Consider the following 20,722-nt stretch of genomic DNA (forward strand, 5'->3'; position numbering starts at 1 on the left):
GAATGAGATTTACATAGTTTTAATAAATATTAATAACCATTTTAATCTCCGTAAACCTTTCATATGAGACATGCAAATCGCTTTCCAGTCATCTTAGGCGCCCAATGAGAGTGAAGTAATCATTTTGCAAAGCTGTGCCAACTCTTCCGGGCCTTTCGGGCCCCATTTAGGCTGGGTCTGTGTGACCGGGAAAATGTTCAGGGAGAAAACAAAGAAGTAATTAGGATGGGTGTGCAGGCAGACCGCACCCACTGGCCCATTTTCGTTTTTAGGTATTGTACTCCTGTCTATCTTAATCTATCTACCATCCGTGGTTGATTATTTTTTGTAGGGGGTGTTTTATAATATTACTAATAATACTAGCTAATATTTATTGAGTGCTTACCGTGTGCCAAACAATGAGTTGTGCTCTTCAAGTGCATTTTGTCATTCCATCCTCCCAACTGCATTATTAGCTAGATGACCCTCATCCCCACCTTACAGATGAGAAAACTGAGTCTCAAAGAAATTGCTGGTCCCCCAGATCATATAACCAGGAAAGCATGTGATAGTCCCTGGGTTCAAACTGAGGTTTGTTTGCTTCTAAGGATCTTTGGCTATCAATGGGAGAGCCTGATCTTTTACCTCCCTGTTGAAAACAAAAGATTTGGAACAAATAGTAGTGTATAGTTTGGAGAAAAAAAAAATGCCTCAAGACTCAGCCTTTGTGGGGTGTGGGAGAGAGTGGGAGGGTGAGAGAAAGAGAGAAAGGTTACCTCGAAAAGCCTAGTGAGTTAGACAGCTATAAAATGAATTTTAAAATCCCTTTCCATCCATCCATAGGATCAGGCTGAATGAGCTTTATAGTCATGGGCCATTAGAGCAGAGGTGTCTCAGGGATTACCTAGCTGGAGTTTCTTACTTTACACTTGAGGAAACTAAGGAACAGAGAACTGTAACTCGTTCAAGGTTATCATAATCACAAACATTTGGGTTACTGTCCTGGAGCTTCGCTTCTTCTTACTATCAGTATTTGTTATTACTTGTTAACACATTTTGAGATATATTCGGGCCAATCGCTGATACAAAATAAGATACTTTGCCATGATGTATTTTCTTTTTTATGTATAAATCACCACTTAGTGTCTTAGCAGATGGAAGGTCTAGAACACTTACAAGAGCAAATGGAGACAGTATGATTGTTCTCCAGAATCATCAAAATTGGCCTGTTCCAAATGCCAAAATGTTATTGTGCCATTGTCCAAAGGATGGCTGTTTCCTCAGGTATAAGTCTGATGCCCTGAGTCGATGGGCGTCTGTGCGTTCAGAAGGAATTCTCCAGGGTCAGTCGATGTGCTGGCAGGGACCTTGTGTTAACAGAGCAGAAACGAGAAAGGCATTCGGGCCCAGGGTGCAGAGCTGACCAAGCTCTAGACCGATAGTGTTAAAACCCTGCAATACGTCTTCAGGATTAAGTTGCCTGATGCCAGCCTCCCAACCAGAAAATAGCCAGTGGTTCAAAGGTGTCTTACAATATTATCATTTTTGGGAGGAGGAGGAATGATATGAAGTAATAAAGGGCCATCCTAGAAATTCCCTTTAGTTATTAGGGAGGGATTCTTTGATATATTTTAAGTTAAACCTGTGTCTCCCCAGGGACCATAAACATTCCCATGATGATAATTCTTTTTCATTTTTTTTTTTAAGTTTTTTGTTTTTTAAGATTTTATTTATTTATTTGACAGACAGAGATCACAAGTAGGCAGAGAGGCAGGCAGAGAGAGGAGGAAGCAGGCTCCCTGCTGAGCAGAGAGCCTGATGTGAGGCTCGATCCCAGGACACTGAGATCATGACCTGAGCCAAAGGCAGAGGCTTTAACCCACTGAGCCACCCAGGCGCCCCATGACCCGTGATGATATTTCTGTGAAGACTAAAGTCATAGGAGCTTGATTCATGCTTTCTTTCTCACTCTGATTTACTGGATATTGTGCCATGTGCCAAAGAGATAAACATGAAAAAAAGTGGGGGGGGGCAAAAAAAAAAAAAAAGGGGGCAGTTTCCTGCCCTCAAGGAACTTGCAGTCTTGGGAGGAGGCCTAATGAAGAGTATACAAGTAAACACACGATTACAGTGAAGTCCAGTTAAGACAACTCTCAGGTCAGACTACTGGCGCTTCATGCCCACTCCGTGTTTCACCAGTTATGTGATACTGAGTGACTGACTTAATTTATTAAAGTCTTGTGTCATCACATGTGACATAGGGATAACAGTATTATCTTTCATCAAAAGTTGTCATTGGGTTAAATGAGACAATATATATAAATGCTCAGTAGAGTATTTATATCAATAAATATTCCAAAATAATAGCTGTAATAACAATGTATTCTCCTATTGCAAATGCTTTAGCAGAAATATGAACAAAGGAAGGGCACCTAACTGAGAAGGGTTGGGGGCGGGGAGGATGGAGAAAAACTCTACAGAAAAGAAGCATAAAGATGAGTATGAATCAGTAGACAGACCGTGTCCAGGATGGTTGGAACTGGGATAAGAAGTGCCTGGGTTCTCCTTTTGGTGCCTGATGAGGCAAGTCCAAAGGCTTAGAGACACGGAAAACGTCAGTTACTCAAAGCAAGGCTTATACTTCCTTCCAGCTGGACCAGATTATCAGGAAGGGCAAAGGATAACACACAGCAGGAGAGGTACGAGGCAAGTCATAAGGGGCCTTACTTTGCTCTGAAGGCCTTCCAGGTCACTGAAGAATCTTAATCAGCAGAGGGACATTGCAGAAGTTTGGAAGGGTCACTCCAAAATGTAGACCCAAATGGCTCAGAAGAGAGCAGATCAGAGGAGGGATGCTAGGTAAGAATCTGTTGCAGAAATTCAAGTAAGAAATGATAAGACTCTCAATCTAGGCAGTAACAATGGTTGCAAAGAGAGGTGACGAGATTTGAGACGTTCTTAAGAAGAAAGGGGTGGGACTTGGCAATTAATTGGATGTGAAGAGCAAAGGCAAGAAGCAGTTCAGGATGACACTCAGGTTTCTGGATGGAGGGACTGGATAGATGAAAAGGCAGGGAGAGTATGGAAGATGGTGCGTTCAGTTTGGGACATGCTGAGTTTGGGGTTTTTTATAGGGTTTTCAGGGAAAGATGCATTTCTGGCACTCAGAAGACATATAGGATATTAAAGTCATGGAGAGGATCCAAGAAATTATTTAGGTGTTGAAAACATTTGATTTAAAACCATCTACTGAATCCATTTTTGTTGTTTTGTTTGTTAAAGATGAGAACACAAAAGACAGAATATATGGTTCTTCTAGAAGACCAGCTTTTAGCTTTATTAAAATAAATGACCCACTCTGATGAATAGAATAATGATTTCTAAGGTGTCTTACAATTCTAACACTATGATTCTATTGTTCCAAACCACAATCGTGAATCCAGAATTGCCTTTTGATGACGAGTAATCTTGCTGCCTTAAATCATCTTTTGTGGCCTGGTGAAATGAATATAGATAGATAGATAGTTTTTTTTTTTTTTTTAAATAAAGCCCCCACATCACACTTTTTTTGCATTTTTTTAACACAAACGCCATACAGCCCCAAACATGCATTGAGGATGCTTATGAAAAGGAAAAACCAAGTAAAGACACTATCTACATTTACCTACTCTGATCCCAGTTGGCGGCAAAGAGCAGAAGAATCTTCCTGCCATAGTGATCACGGTTTTCCAGCACTCCAGGGAACCCATCGATGAGAGCCCTCTTAATGCCAGGGTCATCAGCCTTGAAGTTTTTGAACATGTCCAGGTTGAGCTGACGGTACTGAAAGTACTGGGCCAGGAGTCTGAAGGCATCTGCTTGGTGAAACTTCCTGGCTCGGAGAAATCTCAGGATGAAGGCATCATCTGTACGTAAAAACCCAATGTCAGGCCTGGTGATGATCATGTCCCTGACTTGCTGGATATCCTGATGTAAGACATCTGGGTTCTCATTCAGTTCCAGGCGAGCTTTCTCTATAGTCTCTGGACTGAGTCCGGCCTGTAAATGGGTCATCTTGGCCGAATCTCCTTTCCACGTGCTTAATTTCTGATATTTTGGAAGAATGGAGATAGGTCCCATTCACCTGCTGGTCTGCCGAAATCGGGGCCCATTCAACAGTTTCGTTACTACCAAGTTGCCACCAAAGCAGAAAAATAGATGGTCTTCTTTCTGTTCTTGGAGAGCAGTAGGACATTCAGGTCTTATGTGGCGGGGGCCATCCAAAAAAGAAGCAACTCTGAGACCATTCCTTACTGCAAAACAAATGCACACAAGAGAGATGAAACAGTGACGATACAATGTCTAGGCAAATTAATTGCAGCTGAGATAGAAAATCAGTATTGTGCTGGGGTTTGACTAGACAAGGTCTCCGAAGAATGAAGGGTAAATGGTGTAATTGGGGATCCTGGGTGGCTCAGTCTTTGGGCATCTGCCTTAGGGTCAGGTCACGATCCCAGAGTCCTGGGATCAGCCCCACATGGGGCTCCCTGCTCAGCGGGAGGTCCGCTGCTTCCTTCCACTTCCCCTGCTTGTATTCCCTCTCTTGCTGTCTCTCTCTCTCTGTCAAATAAATAAATAAAATCTTTAAAAATAAATAAAATAAAATCGTGTAATTGGCAGAATTTTATCCTTCACATCCTGAATGCATCATACGTGAATTTTTGAAAGATATTTGGGAACTTCTTAGTTACACTGACTGGTTAACATAATAGCGTACGGTCAGATTAGTTAATAGATGGCTCTTCCATTAATTACTCTCAGAAACAGTACGAAGAGAGAAAGATCCCCCCCTCTGCGGCAGCCTGTTTTATGGGGCTATTCAGGGGCCTAGACATTATGGCTGCTGTACAATTTATTGCTCCCCATTAGCCTCTTTTCTCAATCGGAAGTACCTTTCACAGAAATGTCCCCTCCCCCCTACCTTTTTAAAAGGCAGTCCTTTGCCTCCCAACAATAAAAAAGGGACTGTTAAAGGTCACTCTAACCTAACCCCACAGGTACCTAATTACTCAAAACTGAACTAACAATGGCCTGGGGGGAAGGGGGAGGGTGGCCGCCTTTTGGCTGGAAACCTGACCTTCTATAATCAAATTCAGTGGCAGTGAGAAAGAATGCTCACGTGTGGACATTACGAGCAGCTTTATTGTTTGCCTTTGTTACTCTTCCGCAGGAAAGGCAAAGGGACTTGAAACCCAGGATGCCTCCCTGCTCCCATTTTTTATGATTTTCTTGTTGTTCTGAGCTATCTTTTTACTTATGATAATGACTGAATCTCCTCAGATACATCTCTTTTGACTTCTACACCTCCTTCTACAGAGGAACACCCCTCTTATTTGCATCTTTCTCATTTTAAATATAAATGCCCTCAGACATCTGTTTGTTGTAACCCAGAAGTTGCAAAAATCAGAAGACATATAAGGTGTAAATGAACTTGTGTTTTTTTCCGCAGGTCTACAGTATTTGCAATGAGACGCAGAATATTTATACCCAAACTAATTATTATTGGTACTTTTTAATCATACAAAATAATTTAAAAGACAAAAATGATTCTTCTGCCTAATTTAGGACAATCAACTCACACGTTTCTGCTTTATACTGTGATATGGAGGAGCTGAAGAACAGTTCAAGTAACTGGTATTCATCTTCAAGATAATGAAATAAGACAAATTTTACGGACAAAATCTTGGCTTTGTGAAATAACTTGTAAGAAAACAGCATTTAGTTCTGTAACGTGTAAAAATGAGAAATAAAACAAAGTCTTCATTTTCACTAATTTTAAGGACTTAGAATGGTAAATGGAAAATAATGCTATGAACTATTCCCAGGATTGGAAGAAACTTCCGAATCCTTCTAGCTCGATGTTCGTCTGATGTTAAATGTCCCTATGCAGTAGCCTTACCAAACCCCTTCAGAAAGTTCCTGTGTTTGATGTGTCCTCTTCTACTTCATCCCCACACAGATAGCAATGTCTTCACGGCTCCCACCAACCACTTGAGCAGAATGATCATATAATTTACCATCCAAATGTAAACACGAGGGGGCACTTATAATAATAATAATGCTGGAACAATAGCCATAAACTGGGACAAATCTCAGCAAACCCAGACAGATGGTCACCCTACTAGAGAATGATCTTTTTGATCCTACATCCAATAGACAAATCTCAGTCCTCTTTATGAGTGAATTCTATCAGTATTTGAGACTGATGACTTCATCCTTCTTAAAACTCTCTCCACCATTCTCCCATTCTTTTTTCTCTGACTCCAGACACCCTGATTCTTCTCTTAGCCTTGCCGACCCTTTTCTGTCTTCTCTTTCTGTGAACATTTCAGTATAGTGTTTCCAGGATCCTGCCCCGTGATTTGACCACCTACATGTAATATGACTTCTCTGTATGGCTCTTTCCTGGTCTCCAGGCTACACATTCAACCACCTTCTCAACAACCCCACAGAGATGTCCTCTAGACACCACAAGTTCCATGTGCTTAAGCCTGAACAAATCCTCCTTCTTCATCCTGAATTCACTCCTCCACCTCCATCTCTTAGTGACTGACATCATCTTCTGTGCCATTTCCCATTCTAGAAACCTGGGAATCTACTATTATTTTTCTCTCTCCCTTCCACCCACTTCCAGACAATTAGTTCCATAATATTTCTTAAATCTGCCTGTTTTTTTCCATCCATTTTTCCTGTCTTTTTCTGGGTCATATCAGTCTTTGTCTGTTTAGCCCTGTAACATCCTCTCTATGGTGGCCCTGCTGCCAACCTTGCCCTTCTCCCCCCACCCCCATTCTCTGGATTCTACTTGAAATCTGCTCATGTCATTCCTCAATGGACATTGACCAATACCTGCCAGTTGTCCCAGAATGAAGTATAAAACCATGTAATAAGGTTTCCAAGACTCCTCATCATTTTGTCCTTATCTCTTTCCAGATTCACCAGCCATACCCAGCCACATGAAGTTTCTCCTCACCTCTGTGGGCCTTGACAAAGCATGACCTCTGATGAATTCTTCTTCACCCTTCAGGACGCATCTGGACACCATTTTCTCTAGGAAACCCTCCCTGACCTCCCAGGTCACTGGCAGTCCCACAGCCCCAACCACATCATGTCATTGCCATGTCCCTCTCTCCCTCTTTACTCTAAAGTCCTTGCTGAGAATTGCTGGATCTCACTCACCTGTGCCTCCCCAAGACAGTGCCTGACACAAAGAGTGTCAGCCCATGAGCGGAGCAACTTGGCTGTGTTCACTGTCTATCCTCAATGCCTACAACAGTGTCTACCACACAGGTGCCCAATAAGTACAGAGAGAATAAATGAATAAAGAAAGTAATCAAAACATTATTTCAATGAGTGAGTGGTTTCCCCTGCTGTTGGGTGCCTCTGAACCATTTTCCTTAAATGATGGTATTGCAGCTGACTTTTAATTGCCCAGGAGAATTCAGCCTAGGCACACTGTACTTCAGATCATTGCCTCCCTGAAGCAGGCTGGGTGATGTTCACAGTTCCTAGCCATGGCACAGGATGCTCAGAGCACCAGTCATAGCAACAGCTTGTCCCCTTCAGAAGATTTAAAGTTACACACCTTACAGTTCAGGGAACTCCATAATGTTTCTGAAATAAATTACTATGGGTTCAAGGGGAGAGCTGAGATTGCATTTTTCATGACCACCTCCACACATAGTTATGCTTCCAATCTATAATATAGAAATAAATTTGCTTCAGTTTTACATCTTTTTTCTATCTTCAGTGTACGGTAGAAGCTTCTAGGGAGAACACCCAAGCCAGGGTCACTTGAGATAAAATAGATATTTTCCATTAAAGGCAACTGCTGCGCTTCAGAAGTCTGAATCATCTGCTATTTAAATAACAACTTTAAATGTTAATATTTGTGACTAAAAATGCTGTGCCATTTAAGAGTGTTCTCCAGGATGTAGTGTTCTTACTTGACTGCCATCCTTTGTTCATGTGAAGGATTTAGTTCTCACTCAACTTTTTTGAATTGGTCAACTAAGTATGAAAAGATACACTGGACTTGGTATCACATGAAGAAGTAGGAGTGGTTTTCTGTCCAGTGGAATGAATAATAATAATAGCTTTAATTTATCATATTTATAAGTATACTTACTATGTTCCAGGCACTTATATATTCTCTATTAATATATTACATTATATAATCTTTAGAACAACTGTATGAAATGAGTGTATTATTGTCCCCATTTTTCAGATGAGGACACTGAGGCATAAAATGGTTAAATGAGTTTCCCAGGGTTGCATAACTGCTAACCAGAAAAATTGGATTCAAGACCAAGTAATCTTTCTCCGGTCCCATGCTCTTTCCTACTGTGCTTTTCTGCCCCTTAGGTGCAGCAAGGAGGCTCTAGTATTTACTATGTAAGAGCTATGTGACCTTCAGCAAGTCATCTTTCCTCTCAGAAACTTACTGTCCTTTACTAAAATTCCTTCAAGATTTACCATTCCATAAACCTAAACATGCTGAAGGAGTTCACAGATATTCTTAGGTACCGTAATACCACACCATACAGATGTCCAGTCTTGTCTCTGTTTCTTCCTCAGAAGAGGATTGAAACTATTTAAAAATTTAGGTGTCTATGCCTTTTCCAACTGTTAGAAATGTTCACTTTCCTTTGCATATCTTCCTTTGGCCAAAATGCCAATCAAAGATCCTGCCATTCTCTTTGAAGGATTGATACTTTGCCATGCCTAGCAGAGTGCCAAGCATGATTTGGACACCAAAATGTGCTTGATAATCAAAAAGGGCATGTTAGGCAGATTCGTGTGAGCCTCAGAAATCATCTTTCCCATTGCTGTTTGGGTACAAGTGATTTGTTATTTAGACATTGTTACATATACATGGAGAGTAACTTACCATACCCTCTGGGGCACCCAAGGTAGAAGCTAATTTCTACTTTAAATGCATGCTTTTTCTAATGAACTAGAAATTTAAGTAGTAGTACTATTTTGTATGAGAGAGAGGAAAGAAGAGTCTTCATATCATGATATTTAAAATCATGGTATCTATAGATTTAAGATTCCCAGTTCATCTCAGGTTTCCATTAGAAGAAATTTTTTAAAAATTTTTATTTATTTATTTGACAGAGAGAGCAATAGGGCACAAGCAGGGAGAGCAAGAGAGGGAGAAGGAGAAGCAGGCTCCCCACCAAGCAGAGAGCCCAATGGAGGTCTAAATCCCAGGATCCTGGGATCATGACCTGAGCCGAAGGCAGATATTTAACCATCTGAGCTCCCCAGGTGGCCCTAGAAGAAATCTATTTGTATATTTCCTTATACAAAATTCAGTTATGGGGCTCCAAGATGGCTCCATCAGTTAAGCATCTGAGTCTTTATTTCGGCTCAAGCCATGATCTCAGCGTTGTGAGATCAAGCCTCATATCAGGCTTCATACTCAGTGGGGAGTCTGCTTGAGATTCTTTCCCTTTGCCCCTCCCCCACCCCACTCCTGCAGGCTCACTCTCTCTGTCATACAAATAAATCTGAAAAAAAAATTCGGTCTTAAAAAGGTGAATTTGTACACACACATACACACACACCTATAAAACATACATCATAGTATTTATGAACTAAGGAATCTGTGCAGAAAAATCATTTTAGAAAGTACAATAATCCAAATGAAATTGACTTCGGCTATTTTATAATCTGTTACTTGCATTTATTTCATTATCTTCAAAAACTCACATTAAATATAGTGGGAAACAATCAGACTAATAATAACCGCACCTTGTCTATAGAATATGTAGGTGAGTATGTATTACTTCAAAGCCTTTTACACCAATTATCTTTCCTCATTGTTACATGATCCTGCAATAGGTAGGAAGAAGAAGGATTTCCTGGGAGTTACTGAGGATCATGTGAAATGATATAGGTAAAAGTGTTCTGGAAATAAAAACTCCATCTTACACTTACTGTGATCTTGTTGATCATAGTTTTCTTGTTCCCAGGTTAAAAGAGATTGAGTCTTAGAACAACAAAGCACTTGTCTTAAAGTCAGAAATAAACTAATGTTAAAAATTGGGGGAAAAAATAAATATTCACTGAGTGTTTATTATGTACCTAAAGCTTTGTTGTTCTCGATCTAATCTCCACACCAACCTTTAAAGTTGGGTATTTATTAGATGAAAGGATAAATATGAGATTTAGATAGATTAATTATAGCTAGAAGAATGAAGATTGACACCACAGCCTCCCTGATGTAAGGCCCATGTTCTGTCAATGACCTCGCCCTGCTTCTCAGCGTAGGTCCTTTCTCTACACCACTCTGGATGCCTGTGCCCTCCCAATGACTCATTCACACAACAGGCACACACCCACACTCCACCAGTCCTAAGGGAGATCATTTAAAGCATGTTGTAAAGTCGGCCAGATTTGGGGAGGAAAGAGTATATTGTTGTCATGACCAGAAAGATAAAATCTATAAAGCCTAGATATTGTTTGAAATATAAGAACATCAGCAAATAATGAAAATGTCTCAAATATGTATTGCTTTGAGATGTTCCTAGTAACACAGAAGAAACATTTTAAGTACACATAAATTTAAATTAATACCAGTAGAGAATGAGAAATTATAGCCGTATTTGTTTTATAAGAAAAATAATTAAAGATCAATCTGAAGGATAAAACTTTCCACATGAAAGTCTAATCAACTACCTCCTCCATTAAGGTGTGAAAGTTATGTCTCCAAATTTTAAAGGTATATTGAATTAGGTCAACCCTGATGGCTCTTCAACTTTCCAAAATGTCACTTCAAAATTTTTAACTGAATATGTTTTTCCCCTAGGAATGCTGAAAGGAATTTTTATACTGAATGAAATAAAAATAGATGTTGCTGATACATCTAGACCAAAATTGAAAATCACAATAAGCAAAAATCTTTTTTTTTTTTTTTAAGTACAACTGTATTTGAAATCTTTCCTGGAAGATGATATGCTCCCTTACAGCTGGTGATACATAACATTTAATCCTCAGATTAAATGGTGCTAACCAGAAGAGGTTGTTTTGTTTGGTTTTGTTTTATTTTTTTGTTTTTTCCAAATGATGAATTTGAAATTGACCATGAGGGCTTGTAGGATTTCTCTGCATAAGTACTGGCAAAGGATCCGAAATCCTGTGAGTAACAGATTGGTTCCCAGTCCATCAGCATTCTATCAAACATTACTCAACTCGCAGATGCAAACTAGCTATGCCGAGGGCAGGGAGAGAATTCCAGAAGGATAAAGGGGAGGCCTTTAATCATCTGAAAGTGTAATGTGACCAGAATTTAGCCTCTGGCACACCTTCAAATGTCCATCACCTTTAACTCAGTCCTAGCCCAGGGCTTACCCTTGCCATATAAATATTCATTGTGTTGATTCCCTTGGCTGTCTTTAAAATAGCAACTAAGCACTGTCATCTGCTCCCATTTGCTCTTGCTCTTAAGAAAGATTAAAAGTAAATTGGAAGGAGTTTAATCAGAGTAGAGACACTGTGAACTTCTACCCAAAATAAAGGCCAGATCAGAATTAGAATAGTCTGGAACTCTGACGATGGACTTTTTGACAGGATTGTGTCCTGTGTTCTAGAACACCTACACAACTTTTATTCTTTTAGCTTGCTTTGGGGCAAATAATACAAGTTGAAGGAAAAGACAACTGGCAAGGAAGGCATGGGATTTTTCTGCCTCCTCCATGGTAGGAAAGTACTTAGTTGAAGTAGTGTTTACCTTATAACTCACTGTATTCTAAATAAAGACAATCTACAGGGAAAAATTTATTGAGACATAGAAAATTAGACTAAAATGTTTTTCTATGCTATTAAACTATCCCCATAAGTAGTCATTGGCAGTCAATGCCCCAATTTAAAATTTAATTTCAGTTGTGCTTCTTAGGAGTATCAGCGGGAGGGGAAGGAAAAAACAAACAAACATGCGACTCTTCTGTCATCCAGGGAAGAGGGTATTTCTCTAAGAATAGACTCTAGGGACGCCTGGGTGGCTCAGTTGGTTAAGCAGCTGCCTTCGGCTCAGGTCATGATCTCAGCGTCCTGGGATCCAGTCCCACATCAGGCTCCTTGCTCGGCAGGGAGCCTGCTTCTCCCTCTGCCTCTGCCTGCCTCTCTGTCTGCCTGTGCTCACTCTCTCTCCCTCTCTCTCTGACAAATAAATAAATAAAATCTTTAAAACAAAACAAAACAAAAAAGAATAGACTCTAGAGGAAGAGGATCTGGAGAGATGTGAGAAAGGCAGGGCTCAGCCAAAGATGGCCGCTGAATCCACTTGCCCTCTTTCCCTCTCAGTGTTTTCCCCAGCATGCTGAAGGGACTGGGGGACCCTTCTTCCAGATGTGCTTGGGCAGATGACGTCAACTGCAGGGATCAGTTAAGAAAACTGCCAGGTGAAGGTGGAACCCAACAAGGTGCACCTGGCTGAGGTGGAAAGAAAGGGGTTATTGGTATCCCTTTCTACTCAACTACAGCTGTGATTGCTCAACTATATTGCCTAGAGTGGTCTTGGTTTTGCTTTACTTTAGTACGAGTGCCATTTTTTTACTACTCAGACATTAAGGTGGGACTGTTCAGAAAGAAAGGAACTGTTGTCTTTGTTTCTCGAAGTGGGTTCCGAGGCTCAGTAGCATCAGCAGTACCCAGGCAGTTTGTGTGTGCACTGTTTGGGAAGCCCTGCTCTAGAGGATTTGTAGTGATTCCAAAGGGTTGAGAAGGTAGGTTCATTATCTCTGAAGTCAGAGCTCACGCTGTCTGTGGACAGCAGCGTGACTCTGCCCAATGGGAGAGTACAAACAATGGGTGCTCACTCCATTTGGATACCAGCACTCATAAAAGCTCATTAGTTCACTACATTAATTGCACACATGCTTGTGTGCTCTATATGTCAACAAAAAGCAATCAAGAAAGGAAGGGGGGGTGGAAGCAAGAGATGCTAAGGGAAAGAGAGGGAGAAAGAGAAGGGGGACAAGGAAAAAGAGGACAATCTCACATGTTTTATTTATTTTGTTTTATTTGGCCACATACCCGACTAGAGTTCTCTTACTTCTAAAACCTGTAATGTGAGCTCCTCTGCCATTTCCAAGCCCACAATTTCCCTTCATCCCAAACTACAGAAGAATGAGCACTGAATACACTATGTGCTTGGCACATATAAAGGTATTGAACTTTATGTAAAACATTTGAGCAGTAACAGAAGCTAAATTGACATGATGTTATTTTAAGGAGAAGAAATGGGGAAAGGTGCTTTGCATATTATCTATGAATTAGAGATGTGGCTAAAAGGGTCCAGAAGACAAGAACAATCATCTCAAACACATATAGGGAAAATTCCTGCTGGCTCAGAAGTCAGGAAGAAGAAATGCTTATAGAAAATGAGTCTCCTACCAGAAAACTTTCTCTGATACTCCTTGTCATGTGATAACATGTTCATGAAAGGGGAGAGGATTGCGTTACCTGGTCAGAGAAGATATGATAAAGGGCTGGGAGGGGCCGTAGAGGTAGTGAAGAATAATGAACTTATTAACTGAATAAATGAAAGTATTTTTTTGGGTGGGGGGAGGAGTGACTAGTTAATTTCCACATCCTTGAAAAGTCAAACCTAAGAAGGCAAACTTCTCTTAAACTGACATAAACTTGGATAGAAAGTAAACACGGCTCTCTCTGGAGATATATAACACTTGGGATCGATGTTAGGGGGTTGCAGACTTAAAGAAATTCACATTGTGGGTTTTCTCTTGAAACAAATCTATTCCAGTAAATCTGGATAAAATGAACAGTAATCAAAATAATTAAAATTTGGAGAAGGGCATAATGTAGGGAATGACCTCTCTTGGCAATGTTGAGGGGTATTTCTAGACAGATGACACACAACCAAACCTCATATTTTGTATACTCCTTTTGCTCTGTTAGCTCCTGTCTCAATCACCATGCAACAGAAAAGAAGAAAAAATCCAAGTCTGAATCCTTTTACTAAATATGGCTCTGTTTTGAGGAAGTGTATAAAGTCATGAATGGACATCGCACACAGGGTTAATAAGGTGTCCTTTTGTAAAGCTTGTAAAAGAGAGCAAACACCACTAATTCTCAAGAGTTCCTGATTCCCCCTTTTGGGAGATAAAAGTTTAACAAGCTTTACACTCCATGATTCTAAAAGGATCACGCCTCTCTGTGAATATGTCTGCAAAAGCGTGTGATGCCACTCTGATGGAAAACACGTTTTCTGTTCATTTTTAAGCCCATTATTAAAAGGAGAAAGTTATGTTACTGAAAATATTAAAAAAGTAAGATGGACCTTAATAGAGAAAAGAATAAAAGAAGAAGGCAAGATAGTAGCACTGTATAAAAATTAATAAGCCCAGCACAGTATTTCATCAGAGAAAGGCAGCACTTCTGAGCCAGATGTCTGTAAATCTCACCAAAGCAGTATTGTTTTGAGATTTCCCCAACCTCAGGAAATTGTATTCAGCACAGGAAGACAGAAGCACTGGAGACACGATTCTTGGTCTGAGTTTCTGGTTTGAAGCAGCCAGAGCAGGCAACATGTACACTTTAAAAAATTATCTGGGTTGAACCATTGTTTGTAAACAGCTATTAAGAATCTTGTTTGGGGGCTCCTGGGTTGCTCAGTGGGTTAAGCCTCTGCCTTCAGCTCAGGTCAAGATCTCAGGGTCCTGGGATGGAGCCCCACACCACACCAGGCTCTCTGCTTAGCAGGGAGCCTGCCTCCCCCTCTCTCTTTTCCTGCCTCTCTGCCTACTTGTGATCTCTCTCTCTGTCAAATAAATAAATAAAATCTTTAATAATAAAAAAAAGAATCTTGTTTCTTTGGGACTTGAAGGGTGCTGTTTATGGTGGACATCACCTGTCTAAGGATGGTACATAAATGAACAAATTTTCTTCTTCTCTAAAATCCATTTCACAAGATACTTTCACTAGTCTTCTTAGTTTGAGTTCAAAAGTGAGTGAATTTTAGAGGCAAATTGAATTATGTCAATGTTTTTGTAATTAATGGCAGTAAGTAACTTTTGAGAACATGCAACTATCCCTCATTCCAGAAGAGTATTTAGTGTGACTTTTCCCTCAAAACTTCTTTAAGAAGCTACTTATTTGTGACTATTTTTTATTTTTGAAAAATTAGTGAGCCAGTTTAGACCAAACATGCTTTAGTGACTCTTTTTAAGAAAGGAGGATAAATGTACAAGAGTGATTTTTAAATGAGGATTTTCTATGCTCTGATTTAAACTTTATTGTGACATGTGACCTAACACCATTCTCATATGATAACAAGATCCATCTCATTTTTAATTAAGATGTTAATTTTGTGAAAAATGATTTGCAGAAAAATACCCCAAAAAACAAAAAACAAAACAAAAACAAAACCATCCACCCAATACTTTGCTGTTCAGTAATAATTGATTAAATGGGTAACCACTGAAAGATTTTTATTTATGACAGGCTCAGATACTTATTTTCTGCTGTTTGTTAGCTCTTATAAAACAGATGATCCTGGATAAATTAAAGAGGTGCTACGACTTGGATTTGGACCTTCAAGATATTTGAAAGATGTTCCAACTTCCCTTCAGCTAAGATAGAAAATGATGGCACTTTAAAAGCAGAGCCCGACAGAACACTGTTACATAAAATGCCTTTTCAATTTTTGCACTCTATTACCCTTTACTATTATGGGAAAATGGTGTTTTTGCCTGATTACTGAGAAAGCACACAAAAATCTCGCATTCCAAATCCGAGTCAGTCCTTGACTCGTGATGAACAAAGACAGGCCATCTGCTCTGAATATCATTACTACTTTGGCCTTTTGGGCAAGGGATCTATCTTCTCTGTTTCAAAGAGAGGTTTAAGATTGGAAAATTGAAATAAGTAGACAGGAGGAGACATTTGAAGAAATAGCACTTTCCAGTGAGAGCCACATTTGTTAGGTTATCATCACCAACGTTTTAATTTTTACTCTGGTCACAGAGTTAATCTTTGCGGGTCCTCATTTTACAAAACGATTCAGTAAAAAACTTAATTCCAGAGTTTCTGTAATAAACGCTTAGGAAGGAAAATTGGCATGTGCGTGAATATGAGTCATCAGTCACCCCCACCCTGCTTCCTGGTGATTCTCCATTGGAAAACCAGAAACATGGATTGAGCTTACATATCTGTTTTACCGGAATAACACTATACCCCAGGCCATGTTAATTTCCTGAACTAAATAGCCCCTAATCTGCTGAAAGGCAGCTGGCTAACTGCTGGTGTCTGGCAAGTGCCCCATCTGTCCCCCTGCCCTGGGTCTCTCTCTATCCTGGCTTCACTTTCCCTTTCTCTCAAGCAGGCTTCTCTTTGTTTTCAAGGGTGTCGTCCACCTGAACTTTCCTTCCTGTGCCTGAAAACTTGGGTTCTTTTGCTCAACCCTGCGGACCTCAGGCTTTGTCTAAGTGACAAGACACAGTTGTGTTGACTGTAGTTACGGCGCTTGTGATGGTGGAGATCATGACGGTGATGGTGGAGAGATGGGGGTGCCGATGGTGTAAGGGAGCGCAGATTGAGCGGGCGCCGGGAGGAGGAGGATGGACCGCGAAGGCGTGGAAAGTGGGGTGCGGGAGGGATGGAGTGCGGAGGGATTGCAGATGGGAGCTGTCCACGCACCGAAGTGCTGAAACGCCGCAGCCATGGCATCGCAAGAGCTGGGGGGAAAGGCGGGGAGGCGCTGCAAATACAGAAGGGAGAAAAAAGGCAACAAATACCTTCACACAGCCGCTCAGCCTTGCTTTAGGAATGTGTTTCTGCAGGTGTCCTCGCTGCTGAGCTGAGTGGGTGAGATCCCCTATTCTGGCAGGTTCGGGCTCAGATTTCTCTAGAAAGCTGTGAATGAGAGCCCCGGCTCCACGGGGCTGTGATTTTGGTTGGAGGCGTGTGCGCCGGAGACTCTGTCCTTCTATACCAAGCCTGGCTTTCCCCTGGGTCCTAAGTGCCTCCGCACCGCTGTTCTTCCCCGGTCCTTCAAGACAATACCAAGAATTGTAATTTTGTAACATCTGGGATAAAAAGTACAGGAACTATCACTTCCCACCCCCACTAACTACCACCAATCTTAAAAAGAGAATCTTTTAAAGAGATAATGCAACCTCTGAAACAGATCCGTGTGTGTGTGTGTGTGTGTGTGTGTGTGTGTAAATTTAACCAGTAAGAAAAAAAGTATCACAGACCTATGGAGAAAAGCACGGATTATTTTATTAACATATGGTAGTGAGAAAATGAACAATTTGGAAAGGCTTAAATTAAGCCTTTTCACCCCAAAATTGACTACACAGAGATTAAAGAGCTAAATTAAAAAGTAAATTATTTTTAAAAATAAACTAGAAAAACGAAAGAAATGTTTTACTGATAAAGAAGCTTTTTTGAGCACAAGAGGAATAGAAGCAATCACCCCCCCAAAAAAAGATCAATAAGATCAGATGCATAAAAATACTTTCAAATGCAAAAATATCCTGAAAGGGTAAATATAAATGACCATTTGGAAAAATTGCAAGAAATATGTTTCATATGGAAAATACCTCATATATATTAAAAAAAAAAACCTCTAATGGCTTAAGAGGAAATGAAAGAAAAAGCAAACCACAAAGAAGTCACTAAGGAAAGGTGAATGCATAATAAACATATTTTTAAAAACCAACTTCACCAGTAAACAGTAAACAGTACAATTTAAGATTAGCACCAAGGTGCAGTTTGAGCTGAAATTTTAAGTAATACTTAATGTCTCATACTGTTACAACAGTAACAATACTACAATAATAGTAAGAAAATGTAACCTTTGTATAGGTCTATTTTGTAACATACATCAAGTATCATAAAATACACATGCATATAGACAAATAATTCCACTGTATGCACCTTCTGCTGAGGAAGTAATCAGATATACAGATAAAGATTTATGTACATTAATTTATAATCATAAAGTTTGTCAAAAATAATAAAAGCATTAACAATGTTTGTGTATAGCCTGTAATACTTGCAGCAATTAAAAATATATTTTTGAAAACTGTTAATACCAAAGAAAAATGTTCAGAAAATGGTAAGGAAAAGCAAGATACCCAATACAGTATTCTCCTCCTGCCCCAAATCAAGTTGGTAAGTTCATGGGATAGCATGATGAAATTATAGGTAAATTTACTTTTTATCAAGTTGAACAATTTTATTTTCTTCCTTGTGTTTATCTAAAGTTTCCATATTTAATAAAAGAAAAAACTTATGAGACATTTTAAAGCAATTTTTTTATCATATGTGTCACGGAAACTTTAAAGTTATCCAAATTGTTCCAACTGTGATGAAGCAATTATGTATTTATTTACATATCTGTTTTCTTTATCTCTCCCCAATAGAATGTTAACACCATGTGGTAGAAATTTTTCTATTTTGTTCACTACTGCTTCTCAAACATCTAGAAGTGTGCCTGGAACATCGTAGAAGTCAGTAAATATTTGTTGACTAGAAGAATAATGATGAATGAATGAATGAATGAATGAATGATTTAAACCTCCCACATAGAGATATATTTTAAAATATTTTTTAAAGTTATGAATTTCATATAGAAATGTATCCAGAAAGGCATAACATTCCCAAATGATCTGAGTTTGCTGCTGAGTTTTGATCACAGGTAAATAAGCTCAATTAAAAGGGCATCTTCTAAGATATACCTAATCATGGACATGACTTGCAAAGTGGCATCAAATGTGAATGTTTTAAAAGAAAAGTTTTCTCTAGTCTCGACTCTAATACTCTTCATCCTTTCAAAAGCTTTGTGAGGTCTGAGATGTTCGTGTTAATTATTCTGTTTCTCTTCCTCCTTTTCTCCTCTCTATAACCATTTAGCCATTTATAGAAATATAAATCAAGACCAAGACCAAGACCTATGTGTTTCATAAGGCTATGATTTAAAACTCCTTTTTCAAAGCTTAAAATGAATGTGGATACCTTTGTTCAGCTCGTGTTCCCTTCCAATTTCGTTTCTCTGTCAGCTATGACTTTTGAATGACATCAGCAATAACCTCACCAATTTTATTTGTATTTTCTAAGAAGTAAAGTAGAAAAAAAAATACCACACACACACGCATACGTGTGTGTGTGTGTGTGTGTGTGCGTGTGTGCGGTGCTCTCCTTTTTGAGATAAAAAATTTTAAAACATTTATTTTAGAGAGAATGAGGGCAGGGGGATGGGGCAGAGGGAGAAGGAGAGAGAGAGTCTTTTTTTTTTTTTTTTTAAAGATTTTATTTATTTTTCAGAGAGAGAGAGGGAGAGAGAGTGAGCACAGGCAGACAGAAACAGAGGGAGAAGCAGGCTCCCTGCTGAGCAAGGAACCCGATGCGGGACTCGATCCCAGGACGCTAGGATCATGACCTCAGCCGAAGGCAGCTGCTTAACCAACTGAGCCACCCAGGCGTCCTGACTCTGCACCCAGTGTAGAACCTGAGGTAGGGCTCAATTTCACTATCTGGAGATCAGGACCAGAGCCCAAACCAAGAGTCAGACACTTAACTGACTGAGCCGCCCAGGTGTCCCTTTAGAAATCTTCGTAAAGGAAAGTTATCCCCACTAATAAGAGGCTGGGACATAAACCCAGAATGCTCCTGCCTGATCATGTGGTAGGACCCATCCACATAGGCAGGGTAACTACAAAAGCTACTGGCTGCCAAAATATAATCTTACATTCCAAAGGTTTTAAAAGCATTTTAAAGGGACACCTAGGTGGCTCAGTCATTAAGCATCTGCCTTCGGCTCAGGTCATCATGCCGGGGTTCTGGGATGGAGCCCGACATTGGGCTCCCAGCTTGGCAGGAAGCCTGCTTCTCCCTCTCCTCCTCCCCCCTGCTCGTGTTCCCTCTCTCGCTCGCTTTCTGTCTGTCAAAAAAATAAACAAAATCTTTTAAAAAATAAAAGCAGTTTTAAATTTTACTTGTAATGATCGAATGAAAAAATATTTATCACTTTATTGATGATTAGAACAGATCTGCTTGATATATCAAAAAGTCTTCCTCCTCCCAACGTGCCAGTGAAAGCGTATCATTTCCCTTTACATTCCTGAGGATTATCCCTGTGTTGTTTGTGGCAATACTTACCTTTCCAGACCATTTAAAACTCCTCTGTAAGAACAACTGTCCTTTACTGCATACATGTGTCTTCACTATGTTGAATCTGTCTTTTTATTTCCTGGGACCAGATTATCTTTGCTCAAAGCTCTTGCCTGATAACTACAAATCAGAGGCTTCTGAAATGGGTTTCTTTCCTTTACTCACTCTGATGGACATTGTGCTAGAATTTTACACACTCTACTCCAACTCTGTTTCAGCTCCTCACACAACTGCTGCTAATATATTTGTGTGCTGGATTTCTCCATGTACCCCTTGGTGTTTAAGCAGCCAATGCCAAGGGTGAAGGTGTGGCCTATTCACAAGCATCTTTCATGCGCCTGACTTTGTGCCTGCTGTTCCCAAATCAGTTACTCATTTCTCTACTGCCTTGAAAAACCCTGTTGGTGTTAGATTTACTGTGGTCCAGGTTAGAATGAAGGAAAGAAGCCAATTGGTGGTGGGCTAGTGACAGAAGAAGTCTCTATGTCTGTCTAGGAGGTGCGCTGAAGTTGAGAGTCCATGCAGAATGGGATAAATAATACCCAGAAATCTTGATATT

General features: G+C 39.9%; 1 protein-coding gene across 1 annotated transcript in view; it reads right to left on the minus strand.

The window, feature by feature from the left end:
• The window catches only part of CLVS1 (clavesin 1), a 179,299-nt gene extending 162,346 nt beyond the window's left edge, over positions 1-16,953 (minus strand). Inside the window, exons 1-2 of the mRNA XM_044245541.1 lie at positions 16,782-16,953; positions 3,644-4,271 (exon numbers count right to left, since the gene is read on the minus strand). Of these exons, the coding sequence (XP_044101476.1) occupies positions 3,644-4,098 (455 nt within the window). The 5' untranslated portion in view covers positions 4,099-4,271; positions 16,782-16,953. The remainder of the gene's footprint in view (positions 1-3,643; positions 4,272-16,781) is intronic.
• Positions 16,954-20,722: the final 3,769 nt, after the last annotated feature.

The sequence above is a fragment of the Neovison vison genome, chromosome 4, assembly GCF_020171115.1.
Source record: "Neovison vison isolate M4711 chromosome 4, ASM_NN_V1, whole genome shotgun sequence".
NCBI lineage: Eukaryota > Metazoa > Chordata > Mammalia > Carnivora > Mustelidae > Neogale > Neogale vison.